At 47.2% G+C, this 17,862-nt stretch overlaps 1 protein-coding gene across 1 annotated transcript; it reads left to right on the top strand.

Moving 5' to 3' along the window:
* The first annotated feature begins 10,716 nt into the window (after positions 1 to 10,716).
* Shisa2 (shisa family member 2) lies at positions 10,717 to 17,360 on the top strand. Its single transcript, XM_034498292.2, has 2 exons — positions 10,717 to 11,928; positions 15,327 to 17,360. The coding sequence occupies exons 1-2, from the start codon at positions 11,595 to 11,597 to the stop codon at positions 15,878 to 15,880; spliced, it is 888 nt and encodes a 295-aa protein (XP_034354183.1). The 5' UTR covers positions 10,717 to 11,594; the 3' UTR covers positions 15,881 to 17,360.
* The last annotated feature ends 502 nt before the right edge of the window (positions 17,361 to 17,862 follow it).

The raw sequence follows: 17,862 nt of genomic DNA, 5'->3' as shown, positions 1-17,862 counted from the left end.
AAGGTTCCTTTCTTTCTTCCCTGTCTCTCTCTTTCCTTCTCCCTCTCCCTCACCCTCACCGTCTTCCTCCCTCCTCTCTTTCTTTCTTTCAAGTGTTAATTTTACTTCATTAGTCATCTGGAAAACTAGACCATTCTCCAGTACAGGGAAGTGTTACTTTAATCCTCATCCTCACCATCACCAGCTCCAGCACCACACTGGCCCTTTTTGGTGTTCTTCCTTTTCACACTACCTGGGTGGCCAGCACCATTAAAGACAACGGAGAGAGAAGTCAGTGTGCTTCTGGAAGTCCAGACCAACAAAGAAGGATGCAATGTTCACCATCTGCTTTCAGATCCTGATATAACCGTGGCAGATGAGCACACAGTCATGGTGAATAGATTTGTCCAGGACCAGCTTAAAGACCCGGATCTGCAGCCGCCTCTCCAAGAAATCAATCCTCAATCTGAAGGCCCAAGATGTAATCCAGTTTCGTCTTGTCCTCACCCAGCACCCCAGTGTGAACAAGCTGCCTCAGCAGAATGTTGCCTTCGAAAAGATTCTGTGGGTCCTTTTTGTTCAGCAGCAGCAGCTCCCAGAAGGCTTTGCGGATCTTGGCTAGAGTTAAATTTGACCCTCCACACCTCACGTTTGTTCCCGAGCCCACACTCTCAGAACAGCTTAAGTTCCTGGTCGAGATGTGACTTCTCGAAGGGTCTCCATAGGTTTTTTGACCTTCTGGCAACCAGTGTGTTAACTTTTCTAGGCCCACTGAGCCTATAGAACCACCTATAGAACCCATGACAAAGATCAGAAGTTTCTGTTTCTAAAATCAACTATTTTATTCATATAAATGCATATGTATATACACATACTTAAAGAAGAAATAACCTGAGAATGTTCTATAGAACTCAGGCTTTTAAAGAGAGGGATCATACTTTTGAATGTTTTTTAACATGTCATGGTCAGTCTGCCTGACATTTAGTTTTGATTATAATAAACTATTATTGTTCTTACCCTTATGCTGTGATAGCTAGTTTTGGTTTCTCAAAAGAGAACAATAGAGTAGGTTAGGCAGCCTCTTAATAATAGTGATGGAATTTCTTTTTGTTTCTTCTGGAAAGAGAAGGCCATCTTAAGTCCTCTTTTGTAGCACCCACGTTAGAAAAGTAATTGATAATTTATTTTATAAAATTTTAATACAGCATATTAGGTACACAGTAAAAATAAAAACAAATAATAGATGAGATAGAGCAATGCGTGGAACCTTTGAACAATAAAGACAATTAGCACATCAAATCACGGTGAAACAGGGCTCTCTTTAACTTTTAATAAACACTTCTGGGGACGTGGCTCAATAGCGAAGCATTGAGAATAGACAAGGCTTTGGGTCCAGTCCCCAGCATAATAAAGGGTGCCCAGTGATTGAGAAAAGAGGATAAATCTCCTAAAGGTTCACAGGCTTCCAAATTTGCCAATTATAGACTAATCGTTGACTATCTAGGAAAGAAGAAGAAACATTGTCCTTAATCCATGGTATAATCAAACCATCTGATCAATTCAGTGTGAATTGTTCAACAATTTTTTTTTTATAAACCCTGGATAAACCATGGGTGTTTTGGAGACCCACATAAATGGGAGAGGAAAGGAAGTATGGAGCAAGTGCTGTCTGCACTAAGTACAAATATCTTGCATCAAACACAACAACTAAGGAAAATACTTAAAGTGGTAACCCACTTGCAGAAGACAGGAGTTAAGTTTCCCAGCATGCAAAGGAACAGTTCACAACTGCCTGTAATTTTAGCTCCAGTGGATCCGATGCCCTCTTCTGGCCTCTGAAACTCATGCGTGCTACACACCCACCCACAGACAAACACGCTACATGTGATTAAAAACAAAATAAATTTTAGAAAAGTATTAACCCCCAGAATACCAGGTAAGTCGATTTATACCGATACTGGAAATGATGACTATGGTGACCAGTGAGTGGGTAAATGGGCTTTGAGGTCAAGCAACAAGTGAGTGGGTCCAGGAAAATTGACACCCTCTGTCCATGTGTGCTGGAAAATTTGTCCTCAACAATAAAATGAGCAAAATAATGTCTTCCTTATAGGGTGGGCTGTGAAGATTAAATGTGCTACAGAGATGCTCAGTATAGGTTATCAGCCATCACAGGAATATGGCTGCCTAGAATATAGTAAGTGCTTAGTAAATGGTAGTGTAGAAACTTAAGATTAAAAAGAAGCTCCAATTTCAATTTTAAACTCAAACATTAACTTCCCCCAGGGACACATCCCAGGAGAAGCACATTTCAAAGACTCAAACAAACATTCCAGGAAGAAAGACCCAAGATAGGAATTTATTAGCGAGATGGGTCCTTAACACAGTAAACCTGGGTAAACAAGCCACTTAAACTGACTCTCTTTGTTGTAAAAGGTGCAAATTTGAGTTACTTAGAAACCAGGCCTGGGAACAGAAACCAGGCCTGGGAATGGCTGTTTGAAATCCTTTATGGTTACTGTCTACGAAATAATTAACTGTTCTTGTGAACTCTGTAAAAATGGTATATAAGCTGCCCTTAGCTTTAATTCGGGGTTCTTCTTGCCTGCGTGCAGGAGAACCGCAGTATACTGGTTATCATCTTATCATCAATAAACCTCATGTTATTGCAGCGAATCCCGTCCATGAGTGTTTCTGGGGGTGTGCGTCTTCTGTTTTTGGATCTTTAGGTCCAACATTTTGGAGGTCCCACCGAGATTCACTCTCTCAGACCCCACAAACAGCTCCAGGGATTGGAGGTCCACTTGCTCGAGCAGGTTTGTGTGCTGTCTGTCTGTTCTTTGTTTTTGTATCTGTGGAGTGTCTGTGCAACTGTGGCAGAGGCAACTGTCTGTGTAGCCTGGTGTCAGCATGTCACAGGCCACAGTTCTCTGGGGGATGCTCCAGAGTCTGTTTGTATAAAAGATAGGGTTGGAAATGAGCCTCTTCCCTGGTGGTCTTTGGCCACTGTCGCCTGAAGCAGTGTTTGGTGTGCTCTCATGGCAGTGTGTCGGTATCTAATTCTGTTTGTGTTGTTTATTGCTGGTGATGTTAGAAATCTGTTAGTCTTGGTCCCGAGTAGGCTGGCAAAGTCATCTGAATCTGTTAAATTAGGTCCATTATAGGCTGGCCAAGTCATCTGGTTATCAGATTCTTCCACCAGCAGTTTTTCTATGTCTTGATTGAGTAACCTGGTTTCTGTGCCTGTGACAGGGGCGAGAACCATCTATGTCACCTGGTTTATGAGCCTGTGACAGGGGTGAGCTGACTGTGTTGTCTTTCTTTGTTTTCTTAGAGAACTGTGTGTTGGTTGTTGTTTTGGACTGAATCTACTGTGTTAAACATTCTAACTAACTAAAAAAAAAAAAAAAAAGTTAAAAAGAGGTAACGTGGCTGCCGGCAGAAAAAAAGATAGAGGCTGTACAAAAAAGCTGCTGCAGAGCAGAGAGGCAGGTTCTTTGGAGAGCAGCCACCCTGGTTCTGCAGCCCACCTACTGCAAGTAGGGTGTTCTCAGCTCCTAGCTCCCCTAGCATGGTGCTCTTGAGCCACCTGGCTGTGCAAATTGGCTGCCAAGAGAAAAGAAAGCTCTGTCCCTTCCTGCTTGCACCTTGCAGCAGGTGAGCAGCATGGCCTTGGGGGACAGGGTGCCTGAGCTAGGCAGTGGCAGGGCGGCCCCGGTGCTTAGAGCAGCCCGGAGTTGTGGCTGGCCAGATGGTGTGTCTGAGCTGGGGATCCTGGGGTCACTGCTGTAAGGCCCAGTGGCTTCCCACCTGCTGCTTGTGGTGGCCGCCAGCAGGGGAGGGGAGGAGGAGCCTCAGCACAGTAGCTGCAGCTCCCGCTCTCCTCTCTCCATAACCCTGGTGCTTAGAAATCCAAGGGCATCTACAAAAAGATAGGCTGGGTCCAGGTGGTTAAGAACCTGGCGGAGGAGAAGGGCAACTTCTGTGAGCCATGGCAGCATGACAAGGCAGCCCTGGCGGCTTCCCACCTGCCACTTGCAGGGACTTTGGCCGCTGGCTGCTTCTAGCGCAAGAACATGGTGGTCCAGGTAGGGACACAGCTTTTCAAATTATCACATGTTTCAGGTGGCACACCAATTTCTGGCAAAAATTCACTAGAATTTTTTTAAAAACTTGAGTGAGTAGCTCTAAGACAAGTCACATGACTCCAGCTTGGGAACTCTGAAACAAAGAAATTGCTTGCAGGAAGGTCACCTGCTGTGAAAAGTTACAGGCTGCTCTGAGCCAGAGAGTCAAAAGAATAGGCCTCTGTTTTGGTGCAAATACTAATTTATAGTGGAAAAAAAAGGGTAAGTTAGTCACTCTCTGCTTAAGATAGCAACCTGTAGGGACCTTCCTACAGGTGATTAAAGCAGTAGAGAAAAGGGTCTTTAGGCCAGGATCCCTTGGGCACCCAGACCAAGTGCCCAATATAGTTACCTAGATGAATCTAGTAGAGGAACACCTCCCCCCCCCCCCCCCCATAAAAAGCCTTTCTTCCCCAAGAACCTGTGCTCTTCAGGACCAAAGAGCAAGAGAAGATACTGGAAAAAAAAGAATGTTCCCTCAGACATGGGGGCACCATCAACTAACCAGGCCGTGATCAACAGCGGGTTGCTTCTGACCAGATCTGACTGAGACCTTCATGTGGCAGAAGGTAAGGGCCATCTATAACCCTATGCTAGATTTCATTGGCAGGTCTCAAGGGGTCTACATGAGGCCCCACTAATTTTGACCAAGACATGTGAGGTTAAGAAGGGATCAGATGAGTTGCCCACAGCTTTTCTAAAATGGCTCATGGAGGCATTCTGTCAGTACACACTGTGTCCTTTATAGACCAGGCTAGTAGATAACAGGAAAAAGCTTCAGAGGCTAGAGGAACTGCAGGATAAGTCATTAAAAGGCTTAGTGTAGGTTGCTGAGAAAGTCTACTGTAACAGGGAGACAGAGAAAGAGCAGAAAAAGAGATAGGAAGAAGATGAAAGAGAGATGAGAAAAAGAAAGGTGATAAGAAAGGAATTTACGGAAAAGCTTGGTTATAGTAGTTAAGGAAAAGCAAAAAAGAGAGACTCCAATCAAAGAGAGATTTTAAAAAAAAACCTCCTTGAAAAGGACCAGTGTGCACATTGCAAGTAAAAGAGCCAGCTGCTGAGCCGGAGTGCCCTAACAAATGGAAGACAGGGTCAGGAAATCCCAGGCCTTGGGGAAAACACCCCCAAATGGTGAAGATATTAGCTCTGAGTGAAGACAATGATTGGGGTAAATGGGGTTTGGAGTCACTCAACTCTTGGTGGACACAGGGGCTTAACACTTGGTCCTCCTCCAAAGCCAATGGCCCCACTTCCAAGAAAAGATCTTGGTTCCAAGGAGCCACTGGCACCAAGATGTATTTAAGATACACGAAAAATGGTGGACCAAGAGATGGGCTGGGTATCCCATTAATTTATGGTCATCCCAGACTGTCCCTACCCTCTATTGGGTCAAGACTTACTCCCCAGGATGGGGGCCCAGATACACTTCCTGCCCAATGGGCTGCAACTAACTGGCTCAAAAGGAGAACCCACGGGTAGAAGGAAGACTTCTCCTATTGACCCCTGCTGGGAGCCGAGACAACCTGCTTTACAGACGGGAGCAGTTGTCTCCATGCTGGTCAGAGACAAGCCAGTGCTGCTGTGGTGGACACAAATGTCATCTGGGCTGAACTTCTACTCCCCACCCCCAGGCTCATAGGCCCAGAAAGCAGCCTTAAAACTTGGAGCTGGCAAGAAAGTCAACATCTATACAGACAGCAGGTATGCCTTTGTCACAGCCCATGTCCACAGGGCTGTATACCAAGAGAGAAGACTGCTTGCATCGAAAAAATCTTAGATCTCTTGGATGCCCTGATGAAGCCAGCAACCTGAGTACTATTGGTTGTCCAGGATACCAGAAGGGCGGAGACTCAGTGGCATGAGGCAATAACCAGACAGATCAAGCGGCTTGAGAAATGGCTATGCAGGAGTCTATCCCGGTTATGGGCCTGCAAGAGACACTCACTAAGGAATGGGACTAGATTAAGAGATGGCCTCACTTAAAACACACAGAAGAAAAAAGGATTCAGATTTCTAGCCACCCTACCAACTATTACCTAGAGAAAAAAGGGCAATGGTGCACACAAGAAGGGAGAACTATGCTCTCCAGAAAGCAAACAAAAGACATACTAGGCTAAATGCACAGGTGGACTCTTGAGAGATAAGCACATCCAAGCAGTCAGGAGACCTAAGGTATATAATGGACCTCAGGTTTGAGCCAGAGAGATAGTAGAACAGTGTAAGGTATGCCAGCAAGCAAAGGCTTATGAAGCTTAGAGAAAAAAAAAATATTACCCAGGAGAGAACAGCCTAAAATATATCGAGAGAAAATTTTGAAGAAGTTAGGCCAAGAAAATATAGATACCCTCTAATATTTGTAGACATTATCTCTAGATGGGTTAGGGCTTTCCCCACCAAGCAGGAAACAGCTACTGTGATAACCAAGAAGATATTAGAAGAAATCTTCCCGAGGTTCCCAGTGTCTGAGGTAATTAAATCAAATAACAATCTTGCTTTTGTTTCTAAAGTAAGTCAGGGAGATATTGGGGACTAATTAGAAGCTCCATTGTTTGTACTGTCCCCAGAGCTCAGGGCAGGTAGAGAAAGTAAGCAGAACCCTTAAAAGAGACCTTAACTAAATTGCCCTTGGAAACTGGCGCTGTTTGGGTGGTGTCCCTTGTCCTGTCCCTGATCTGAGCCTGAATGTCCCTCTTGTGTGGGACCCTCACTCCCTTGACTCCAGCTCTCGACTCACTCCCTCCCCCCAGAAATGACTTTTCAGGCTAATAAGAGGCTGTTCCTGGTGCTGTTGACCATCCCGACTTCCGTTGAAGTAGATGGAGTAACTGCCTGACTTCACATAACCCAGACCAGCACCTTCGCCTAACGCCAACTGGTGAGCAACCAGACACCTGAGCAACCCCCTCAAGCTCAAGATCACCTGCTGTTCTACAAGGCCAAAGAACAGCAGGCCTTGACTCCTGGGATATCCCCACCCTAGAGACACAGGGGTGGAGATTACCCAAGTGTCGGGGATAAGAGACTTTTGAATTTAAACCATGTCCCAGACACAGGCTTAGAGAGTAAGGCTTAGGGTGCATACACCCAAAGTTGAGAAGTGCCCTGCAAGAAACCCCATACATGTGTGATCCCGAGATGAGAAAAGCTGGCAGCAGGCCCATCAGCGTATGTGTGTAAAGAGACAGCTACTTTTTCTGTGTTACCTAAGGATGTAAAAAAATTGAGAAGTACATACTAGAGACCATCCAGGGGGTGAGAAAAAAATAAAGATTCAATGACAAGGATGTAGTTTGATACTTAGACAACAATATCACGCTGTACACCAAGATGACAGCTTGTGATTCCAGGATTGGAATCAGCCAAAAAAAAAAAGGGGGGGCGGGGGGGAATGTAGAAACTTAAGATTAAAAAGAAGCTCCTATTTCGGTTTTAAACTCAAACATTAACTTCCCTCAGGGACACAGACCGGAAGAAGCACATTTCAAAGACTCAAACATTCCAGGAAGAAAGACTCAAGATAGGAGTTTATTACAGAGATGGGCCCTTAACACAGTAAACCTGGATAAACAGAAGCCACTTAAGTTGACCCTCTTTGTTGTGAAAGATAAGGTGCAAATTTGAGTTACTTAGAAACCAGGCCTGGGAATAGAAATGTTTGAAATCCTTTATGGTTACAGTCTACGAAATAATTAACTGTTCTTGTGAACTCTGTACAAATGGTATATAAGCTGCCCTTAGCTTTAATTCAGGGTTCTTCTTGCCTGCATGCAGGAGAACCCCAGTATATTGGTTATCATCTTATCATCAGTAAATCTCATGTTATTGCAGCGAATCCTGTCTGTGAGTGTTTCTGGGGGAGCTTGTTCCCTGGTTTTGGATCTTTATATCCAACAGTAGCTAATCACAATCACCAAAAGAACAATTCCATCAATCAAAACTTGGCTTCTCTGTGGGGCGGTGGGCTGTGAGAGGCAGCTGGGTACATGGTTGAGCACAGGCCTCGAACCCTGGATACTCTAAAGAGACGGTAGGAGTTCTGCCTTGCTCCTGGGCCCTGGTTCCTTTCACTTAGCTTCAGCCATCCACAGCCCCTGCCAAAGAAAGGTTTGGGGCCTTAGGTCACATAGCACAGGTAGAGGGCATGACTACAGGCTGCAGAGCCTCAAGAGACCTCCATATTAACGAGATACCTAAAGGCCAGAGGGCATAGCCAGTTAAGCATTCCTTCCCAGACCCTCCTCCTTGCAAAAGATATTTAGCCTCAGGCCCACCCTGAGGACACAGGGTACAGCTTCATCCACTTTCCACCATGACAATAAACCTTTTAAAACCATGGACTTCCTTGTGTCACTGGGGCCTGCCATGGGGAACCATAGAGGGGACCTTCAACTACTGGGCCATCGCCTAACCTCCCACTGGAGGACTTTGTCTCCCGCTGGAGGACTTCTCTGCATTCCAGCCACGGAGGCCTGTCAACTCAAGCAATCTAGCTGAGCCAGCCGAGGCCCAGCCAAGCAAGTCGCAGTGACTGAGTCTCATTTTCCGGTGGGTTTCTGCTAGAGCTTTTCTCCCTCGTCCCTCTCAGCTGTGGGCTGGTCTACAGTCTCCCAGCAGCGTCTGGGTGCCCAAGGGTTGAGACCATTGGTCTCCCGACAGCTACTTTGGCTGGGAGACCCCCGACCCAAGAGCACTGCCCCAGCAGGACTTCAGACGGAGATCTCCCCATGCCCAGAGTGGAGTTCTATGACTTCTCGCAGCCCAACATCCACCCGGCACCGTGTGGACTGAACTCAGTCAAATTCCCATGCTTCTGCCTTCCTGAGCCGTAGCAGACATGCAGGACCCACAACTCAGCCCAAGTGGACCCACGCCCACGCGTGAGCTACAGCCCCGCACTTCTCCACTTGGCTTGTGGGAGCCTAAATCTAATTATTAGTCCTCTGATGTTTTTCTGGCCTTTCCTCTCAGCCTAATGCCACCCTGTGTATTTTAACTGGTCCTGTAAAGGGTCAGGGAGGTGGATCAGCCAGTAAAGCATGGGTTATACAAGCATGAAGACCTGAGTTCAAATCCAGCACCTACAGGAAAGCTAAGTGTGGTAGCTTTGGCCTGTATCCCATCATGGGTGGGATGGGGCAAACCTCTGGAGCTTATAAGCCTGCCAGTCTAGTTTACTTGGTGAACTCCAGGTTCAGTGAGATACCATGTCTCAATATGAAGAGTAATTGAGAAAGAGGCCTGACATCAATCAACCTCTGGCCACCACATCCAGGCTCATATATGTGTACATACATGCACATACAAACACATACATACCCACCACTCACACACAAATTGCTCAATGCTGCTTGTGGATCGTCATGCTTGTATTATTTTTACTTGCTTAATTACGTTTTAGTCCAACTCCTCTGTTATTTCAGAAACTTTAGAGTCTGCTTGAGTTTGTGGCCATACCCATCTGATCTCTGATGCTAAGCAGGGTTGGGCCTAGTTAATTTGTGGGTTGGAGACCACCCTGCTTAAGTGAAATGGCCGAGGTGTCAAGGTGACTCCTCAGTACTCAACTCGGAATGTGTTTATGAAATAGACACTTCTTCATTGCTGAAGTCCTGTTCATGTCTTAGCCTATAGAAGGTTGGTGTTTGGTTCATTTAAAATATGTCATTTCAGGACTGGAGTGGAGCTCTGTGGTAGAGCATTTGCTTCTCAGGCACCAGGCCTGGGGCTCCGTGAAACTGCAGCTTAAATGACAAGACTAAGGTGTTTTGTTCTGTGAACATTTTCTGGGGTGAGTGGAAGGCTAATTCTCAATGTTTTAGGTTAAGGGTTGCATGAAGAGACCTACAGAGGTTTAACCCAAAATGCCTTTGTTATGGATAAAATTGCTTTGTATTCTGTAGCTGTGGGTTGTCACAGCCGATTCTCTGTTAGATACACAAAGAAACAGAGCCCAGGAACATGTGATGGCTCCTCCTGGTAGGGCTGGGTTTAGGATTCACATGGAATGACTCCAGCCGAGGAAGAAGCAGTAGGTCCTTTAAAAATACTCATCGTTACTTTAATAGCATCAGCACCTGCTCGGCTGCTTCAAGAGTGAAGCTATTTGTTTCTTCTCAGAATCTCTGGCGTCTGGACCCTTGCCTTCTTCCTGGCTGCAGCTGTCTAAGCCAAGGAGGTCAAATGTCACATGGAGGCACCTTTCTGCTGGACATCAACAATCACCACACCCAATTATAGAAAAAACCCTAATAAAGTGATATAGAGATATAGGTAATTTAGACAGTGACCCTATTGATGTCCTTTCTGACCTCTTTATTGTGCAGTGCAGAGGCACCAGGAGGCTGGAAGCTGAGCAAGACAAGTCTATCTGAGTGATGACTGCGTCGTTTGTAACATGGAAATTAAGAATTAATTAAGAATTATCCTTTGGAGGGTTGTCAGAGTAATTCAGAATTCTGGGTGTCGAAGATCTGTACTAAACTTTTGCTTCTGCTATCCTTGCTTAAACTGGCTTCCAAGGCGTGGCTGCCTTAAAAGGTGTTTTCCCATAGGTCTGTTCTGTTCATTCGCATCGCTGCCTGGCCATCGCCACACCTTTGGTGAAGGAAACTGAAAGGCTATGGGGTGTCCTCTGGCGTCCCAAAGCCGAGGGAAGCCCGCTCAGCACGCATGCGCGCAGGGGAGCCTCCAGCCCCTCTTTAAGAGGGGAGCGCAGCGCGCAGCCCGGCAGTCGGAACTGGCTCTCAGCCTTGCTAGGCGTGCGGGCGTGGGGTGTCCGCGCGCTCCTCTGCTCCCGTAGCCCGAGGGACTGAAACTTCCGTGGGCGGCTCCCACCGGAGCGCACTGCCCGGGGGCGCAGCAGCGACAGGCAGAGGGAGACCAGACGCCGGCTGCAGCAGAAGTCAGGGAGGGCAGCCCGCTGGCCCCGCGCCCAGCAGCAGCAGCGCGGCCGCCGCCAGCCGGGCGGGCTCCGGGACTGCAGGGGAGGTGCGGACACTCGCAGCGTCCCGAGCGGTGGCCAGAGCCATGAGGACCCAGCATCGGGCGGCGGAGGCAGAGCGCAGCCGGCCGCTGCTGCACTTGCCGCCGGGAGCACTACGCGCACTGCCCGCCTTCCTCGCTGCTTCTCGCCCGGGAAGTGAATAGAGGGGAAAAAAAACACCTACCAGCGCCGGACCCTGATGCTGAAACGCTCCAGCCGCGGCCTGGCTCCTGATCGGCAGCGGGGCGTCCCCTCGGGGATGCACAAGGAAGGTCGGATCGCAAGCGTCCAGGAACGTTTCTTGTGTGATGCTCCTGTGAAGGCCGAACCTAGCAGGGACCAGGTCACTCGCAAGGAGGGATGACTTAGACCCTGTCTCTGCAGCCTGGGCTTCGCCTCAGAGGGGAGTGTTCCTCACGGAAAGCCCCTGTGATCGCCAAGCCATAACTCCTTGGGGGAGATCTGTGTCCTCTAGAGACATCACCGGTGCCTAGGGCAGTGCCATGTGGGGCGGACACTGCTCACCTTCCACCTCTTCCAGGCACCGCGCGTCGCTGCTGCAGCTGCTGCTGGCTGCGCTGCTGGCGGCGGGGGCGCGGGCCAGCGGCGAGTACTGCCACGGCTGGCTGGACGCGCAGGGAGTCTGGCGCATCGGCTTCCAGTGCCCGGAGCGCTTCGACGGCGGCGACGCCACCATCTGCTGCGGCAGCTGCGCGCTGCGCTACTGCTGCTCCAGCGCCGAGGCGCGCCTGGACCAGGGCGGCTGCGACAACGACCGCCAGCAGGGCGTAGGGGAACCTGGCCGGACAGACAGAGAAGGCCCAGACAGCTCGGCAGGTAGGCAAGCAGCAGCCAGGTGCAAAGGGGGAGGGCGGTTGATTTGCCTGGACAGCAGGGACCCGGAAGCCTGGAGATTTTAAGAAAGGGCCTGGGAGCAGGAGAAGCCTGAGGATTTTGTTTGTTTGTTTGGTTGGTTGGTTTGGTTTTAGATTTTTTTTGTTTTGTTTTTGTTTGTTTGTTTTCCCCCTACTCTTTAACTTTGTGTGAAGTGGGGCAAAAACTCAAGACAAAACACGTTGCTTCTGTACATGGTCCTTGCCTTCCTTTTCAGTTTCCATTGAGCTTAATTTCTTGGGGATAGTCAAGAAAATGGCAAGGGTGCACCCCTCTGGAGAAGGCCTGTCCAGGGTTCTCTTCCAGGGGTTCTCAGAAGAAAGGCGCAGTTCCAGGGAGCAGCGGACGGCTTCCCGTGGGTGACGCACCTTTTCACATCCCAGGGATCCCATCTCTTCCAGAGGAGCCAGTGTACAGCTCCCTGTGACCACCTAGGCCTCTAGGAATCTGGATTGGTCTCCTTAGGCAGACTTGATAGACGCGCCATTGGAACAGAGCCCAACTTTGCTCATTGAGGCTTTGACTATTTCTTAATAGACAAAGCCAGATTTTTAAAAATAAGCCTGTCAAATAATTTAGTAGATGGCATTTCCTCAAGGAGAGGCTGCCAAATTGAGTGTGTGTGTGTGTGTGTGTGTGTGTGTGTGTGTGAGTGAGTGAGTGCTACAAGAACACAGGGTTGGAGTTGCCTGAGCTTTGGCACAGGTGGTTTCTGCTTTATAGAGCAGTCTCCGGCCCAGCAGCTCTTTTCAGTGCAGTTAAGCGTTTTTTGTTAGTTTGTTATGCCTGCTGTTAGACTGACTTGACTCTGAAGAGAGGAGAGCTGAGGGTCATTCTGGAGAAGGTACCATCTGAACTCCAACTCAGCTTTGCAGAGTGTGTGGTCTGGGAACAAAGCCTAGAGAAATGAGCCAAATGGTTACAATAAGGTGTCTGTTAAATTGGGCTTGTTAATAACTTCTAAAAAGTCGGGATGGAATTGGCTGAAGCTGGCGGCAGTGGCCTTCTCACACTGTGGATGCTGGGCATGGGTACCCTTCACTCCACTCCTAAATCTTCCCTTTAGGTCTCCTGGTTCTCTCACAGCCCTTCTGCAGTGAAGGACCAATTGCCCAATTAAGCCTGTGGGGGCTTCTGGTAGCACTGCATTCTTTACCCCGGTGTAGTTATTTACACCTCCAATTAAGAAATCCTGGAAAGAGAACAGTTATTTCTCCCCCAAACTCATTATGTGGGCTGAGACCGAGTTCAGCTCGTTTTTTTTTTTTTTTTTTTTTTTTTTTTTTTTGTTGTTGTTGTTTTTGTTTGTTTTGCTATCATATTGGAGGTAAACATCTCTGTGGTTTTTTTGTTTGTTTGCTTGCTTGCTTCTTATACCACGAGGGGGCTGGTATCTTAATTTCGGGAATGAAATATTTATGATGTGTGTAGGAAAGGGCTTGGCTCTCATCACTCCGGTGGACCCAGTCTGCGGTGCTGGTGTAACAGAGCCGGCCAGCTGCGGGAGCCAGCTGGGCTGCAGATGGCAGCAAGCCTCCTGCTTTGCCAAGAGGACCCTGAGTGTACAAGTGGCTCTGCTCGGCAATGTCCACTGCCTGGTTGCAAGCTTATTTCTCTGTGATTCTGTGTGCTATGTGAATGGGAGTGCCCGACTCCCAGGATATAGTCTGCAAAGGCCATTCTGAGATCTGACCTGTGAGGTCTGGGCTCCTCGCTGCCCCATTGGAAATGCTGGCAACTGTGCCTCGCCAAGGCTGGTTAGACCCATGAATCCCTGTTCAGATGGAGTCGTTAGGGAGGGCTGGGCTGGGCTCAGTGGTGACACGGTCCCTTAGCATCTGGGAGGACTCTCAGCCCAGTCCAGTTCTCCACATCTCACACTGACTCATGCCCCTGCCCAAAGGAACCGAGTCAGGGATGCACCAGAAACTGCAGCAGTTTCTTTACTGTAGGTAGACTTCCACAGAAGTGGCCCAGAGGCTTTCTGCAGGCTCCTCCTGCCTGCCTGTGGCCTGAACAAGCCATGGGACTACTTGCCGGCATGATTTGCTAGCCCTGTGTACGTGCCATTCCTATGGCTCCAACAATTTAAAAAACTCTGTTATTTATTTTAAAACTATAATATGTACGTATATATAATATATAAAGTCTCACTTTATAGCCTAGGCTGGCCCAGTAACTCAGTGTGTAGTCTAGGCTGGTCTTGAACTCAGAGACAGTTTTCCTGTTTTGGCCTTCCAAGGGCTTAGGTTAAAGCTAGGAGTCAGGTTCCTGAAAGTGCTTTGTTTTCTTTTTGTTTTTTAAGAAAATAATTTAAAAATGAAGCTTATTGTTCTGCTTTTACTAACAGCCTTTTATTGTTATTTTATGGTTTCATTTTTCAGAAAACTTAATACCCACTGGCTCTTTCCATCCTTCCTTCTTTCCCCACTCACCCTCAGCCTCTAGTAACTACTTTTGTATTATCCATGTTTATTAAGCAGGGCTTTTTAGATTTGGGCACTTTTTTACATATATATAATATATATAGATATTATATATACATTATAAAGTTATTATATATATATGTACATATATATATAATCACTTTTATCCATTATGTTTATGTGCACACATGTGTGTGCATGCACTGTGGTGTTCATATGGAGGTTAGAAGACAACTTGGAGATGCTCTCTCTGTTCACCATCTGGTTCTGAAGATTGAACTCAGTGGCAAGAGCCTTTTTCTGCTGAGCCATCTCCCTGGCCCAGCGTTCACTTGTCTTCTGATTGTTTTTCTCCTTCCACATCTGATTTCTTATTTGGAAATGACAATGGTTCAGAATCTTACCTAAGTTATTTGTTTTTTTATTGTTCTGCCTATAAGAAAAGAAACTTGTTCAAAGTAATGGCAAAAAGAAGCCAAGGAGTGTGTAAAACTTCCTATAAGAAGGAAAAAAGATTTAGAGAAGTGTCAACTCATTTCCATTTAGATCCTGTGTATGCCCTGCTAGGGAAGACTTACACTTCTTTAGGCTGCCCAGCTACTGTAGAATCACCTAGATCAAGCCTGTTCTTTGACAACTCGGACATGGGCATCTGGTATTGTGTTAGGGGGATCTAAGTGGGATTATGAAGTTTAGCTTTCAGGGGCCTTGCCATGACTGCGGGCCTTGGCAGCGCTCCAAAGCACTTGGCCACGGAAGATGCATCTTGTGCACCTCTGACCGGTGACCCAGCTGGCCCCGCCTTTGCCCTTCGCTTCCGGGAGGAGTCGTTGTGCCTCTGTCCCCAGCCTTTGCTGGTTGCCATGTTGAGTGATTCTGATGTAAAACGTACTGCTGTCTCTGTTCTCTCTCCAGTCCCCATCTACGTGCCGTTTCTCATCGTTGGCTCTGTGTTTGTCGCCTTCATAATCCTTGGGTCCCTCGTAGCAGCGTGCTGTTGCAGATGTCTGCGGCCAAAGCAGGATCCCCAGCAGAGCAGAGCCCCAGGGGGCAACCGGTTGATGGAGACCATCCCCATGATTCCCAGTGCCAGCACCTCGCGGGGCTCATCCTCTCGTCAGTCCAGCACGGCTGCCAGCTCCAGCTCCAGTGCGAACTCGGGGGCCCGGGCTCCCCCAACGAGATCACAGACCAATTGCTGCTTGCCCGAGGGAACCATGAACAATGTGTACGTCAACATGCCCACAAATTTCTCTGTACTCAATTGTCAGCAGGCCACCCAGATCGTACCCCATCAGGGGCAGTACCTGCATACTCCATATGTGGGGTATGCGGTACAACATGACTCTGTACCCATGACGCCAGTGCCTCCGTTCATGGATGGCCTGCAGCCCGGCTACAGACCAGTGCAGCCCTCCTTTGCTCACACTAACAGTGAGCAGAAGATGTTCCCTGCAGTGACTGTATAGCCTGCATGTCACAGACTAGACTCCTTTATGAGACCGAGCAACACAGGGCCTGATTCTTGCACCAGGAGTCCGCTCACGTTGGTGGTTTTCCCACCCTTGCTGCTCTTCCGGATGACTTCATTCACCCCTAACCTAGAAGGGGACATCTCCAGAGCAGCGTGTCTGTGCGTGTGTCCAGATGCAAAGTGAAAAACCACAGCCCCTGGAATTGCCACCTGTGTCCTCAAGCGAGTGACAAATGCTTGAGACCCTAAGTGCCCTTGAGGTGTGGCTGCCAGAGTCAGGGGTTGAATGATGTTGTTAGTCCTTTTTGTTTCAGCGGCACAGGAGAATGCCTGTTACCTCCCCTTAACCTGGGCTGTTTTGAAATCAGTGTTCAAGGCTGAAAGGAGATGTAAATTATATAGTTATTATGAAATGAAGTGAGCTTGAACTCCCGACACTACTCACCAGCCTCAGTCACCAGAGGCATGTCTTAATTTCATTGTAAAAGATATAGTCTCTATTTTTATGCTTTGGGGGAGGGGAGGCTATTATGTGCTTTTTTTTTTTAATAACCGTGTGTAGAGATCTTATTAAGTGATTTTCTACGTTAAAGAGTTGGAAAGAAAATGTACATTTCTAATGAAGACATTCAAAATTCTGGGGATGGAGTGGCATTGAATCCATTTGTTTCTTTTTTGATGGCGACTTTTTATTTCCTGGCTCTACGGTGGTACCTAAGAGGCTAATGGATTTTTTTTTTTTTTTTTTTTTTTTTTTTTTTTTTTTTGTCTAATTGAAAGCATGAGCTGTCATCTGCTGCTCCCCGAGTTACTCTCAGCTTTGCCACGTGATATGCCTGGTAGTTCATTTTGTTCTGACCGGTTTCGGGATTCCCCTTGTCTAAATAGTCCCAAGGGCAGGAAATTATCCACGGGCAGATGAAGATCAGTGAAAACCAACTGTGGAGAGGGTGGACTTTAGGTGGTCAGCCATCACGGGGACAGGGGGTGGCACTTAAGCCTCAGTCGTGAACCACTTTGCAAATCAGAAGGCTTTTTTATACTCTTGTTATCAGAATGGTTTATTTTTCCAGCAGCAGGAGCTATGAGATCCAGAGAAAAGCTTCTCAAGGAGACAGGACATCCCTTTTCTCCTCCGTCTTCAACAGGCTGTGCTCACTGCCAAGGTTTTAATTTATTAAATTCAACTGAATTTGTCTGTTGATTACTTACGGAAAAAGTTTACATTGTAAGCAAATTTTCAACTGCTAGCGAAGCCAAATTTTTGTCAAATGACTGTGAAGTTTGGTCTTTTATACCATCCTACTCACAGCATCTTCATCTTGCCTTCTGTCATCTGTCTGTCATCTCATGATGACAGTGATAATGTTACATTATTGCTGGCAATTGGTATCAACAGACAAGAATCAAAGATTTTAAAAACCAAAGCAGGAGAAAATCATTTTAAATTTTTAATAAATATTTTATGGTGTGAATTCTTCTGGAAATGTTTATTTTGTAATTAGTCATTGTTAACAGAACACAGTTACACAGAATCAAAGCTGCTCTTTCTGAGGTAATGAGCCTTGCTTACATAGTACCTGGTATCAGGGAAGCTCCCGTGTATCTGTGGCAAACCTTGACACTCAAAAGCAGGTTTTTTTTCCCCTTTGGGGATCTCCTGTTCTCATGGTAATGCTTAGGAACTGATCAACTGCCCTAAAACAGCCACAGTTGGTACTTCACAAACACTTGAGCAAGGCTGGGCTCCAGCAGGTTGCAAATGTGTGTGTGTGTGTGTGTGTGTGTGTGTGTGTGTGTGTAGGTATATGTGTACAATGGCATGTCTGTGGGGGCCAGAGGACAACTTGTGGGAGTCAGTTCTCTCCTTCCAACATGAGTCCGAAGAGCCAAACTCAAGTCATCATCAGACTTGGCAGCAAGGACCTTTATCCACTGAGCCATCCTGCCTGCCCCAAACCTGATTTATAAACACTG

Source organism: Arvicanthis niloticus, chromosome 3 (genome assembly GCF_011762505.2).
Source record: "Arvicanthis niloticus isolate mArvNil1 chromosome 3, mArvNil1.pat.X, whole genome shotgun sequence".
NCBI classification, from domain to species: Eukaryota; Metazoa; Chordata; class Mammalia; order Rodentia; family Muridae; genus Arvicanthis; species Arvicanthis niloticus.
Note: the sequence above shows the minus strand (reverse complement) of the source record. Positions and strands in the feature narration are given on the sequence as shown.

What these genes read in the sequence shown, in the direction of transcription:
- Shisa2 (XM_034498292.2), top strand. Translation starts at nt 11,595, where the DNA reads ATGTGGGGCGGACACTGCTCACCTTCCACCTCTTCCAGGCACCGCGCG. An exon ending in AGGCCCAGACAGCTCGGCAG is followed by an intron (nt 11,929 to 15,326) that starts GTAGGCAAGCAG and finishes TTCTCTCTCCAG; the next exon opens with TCCCCATCTACGTGCCGTTT.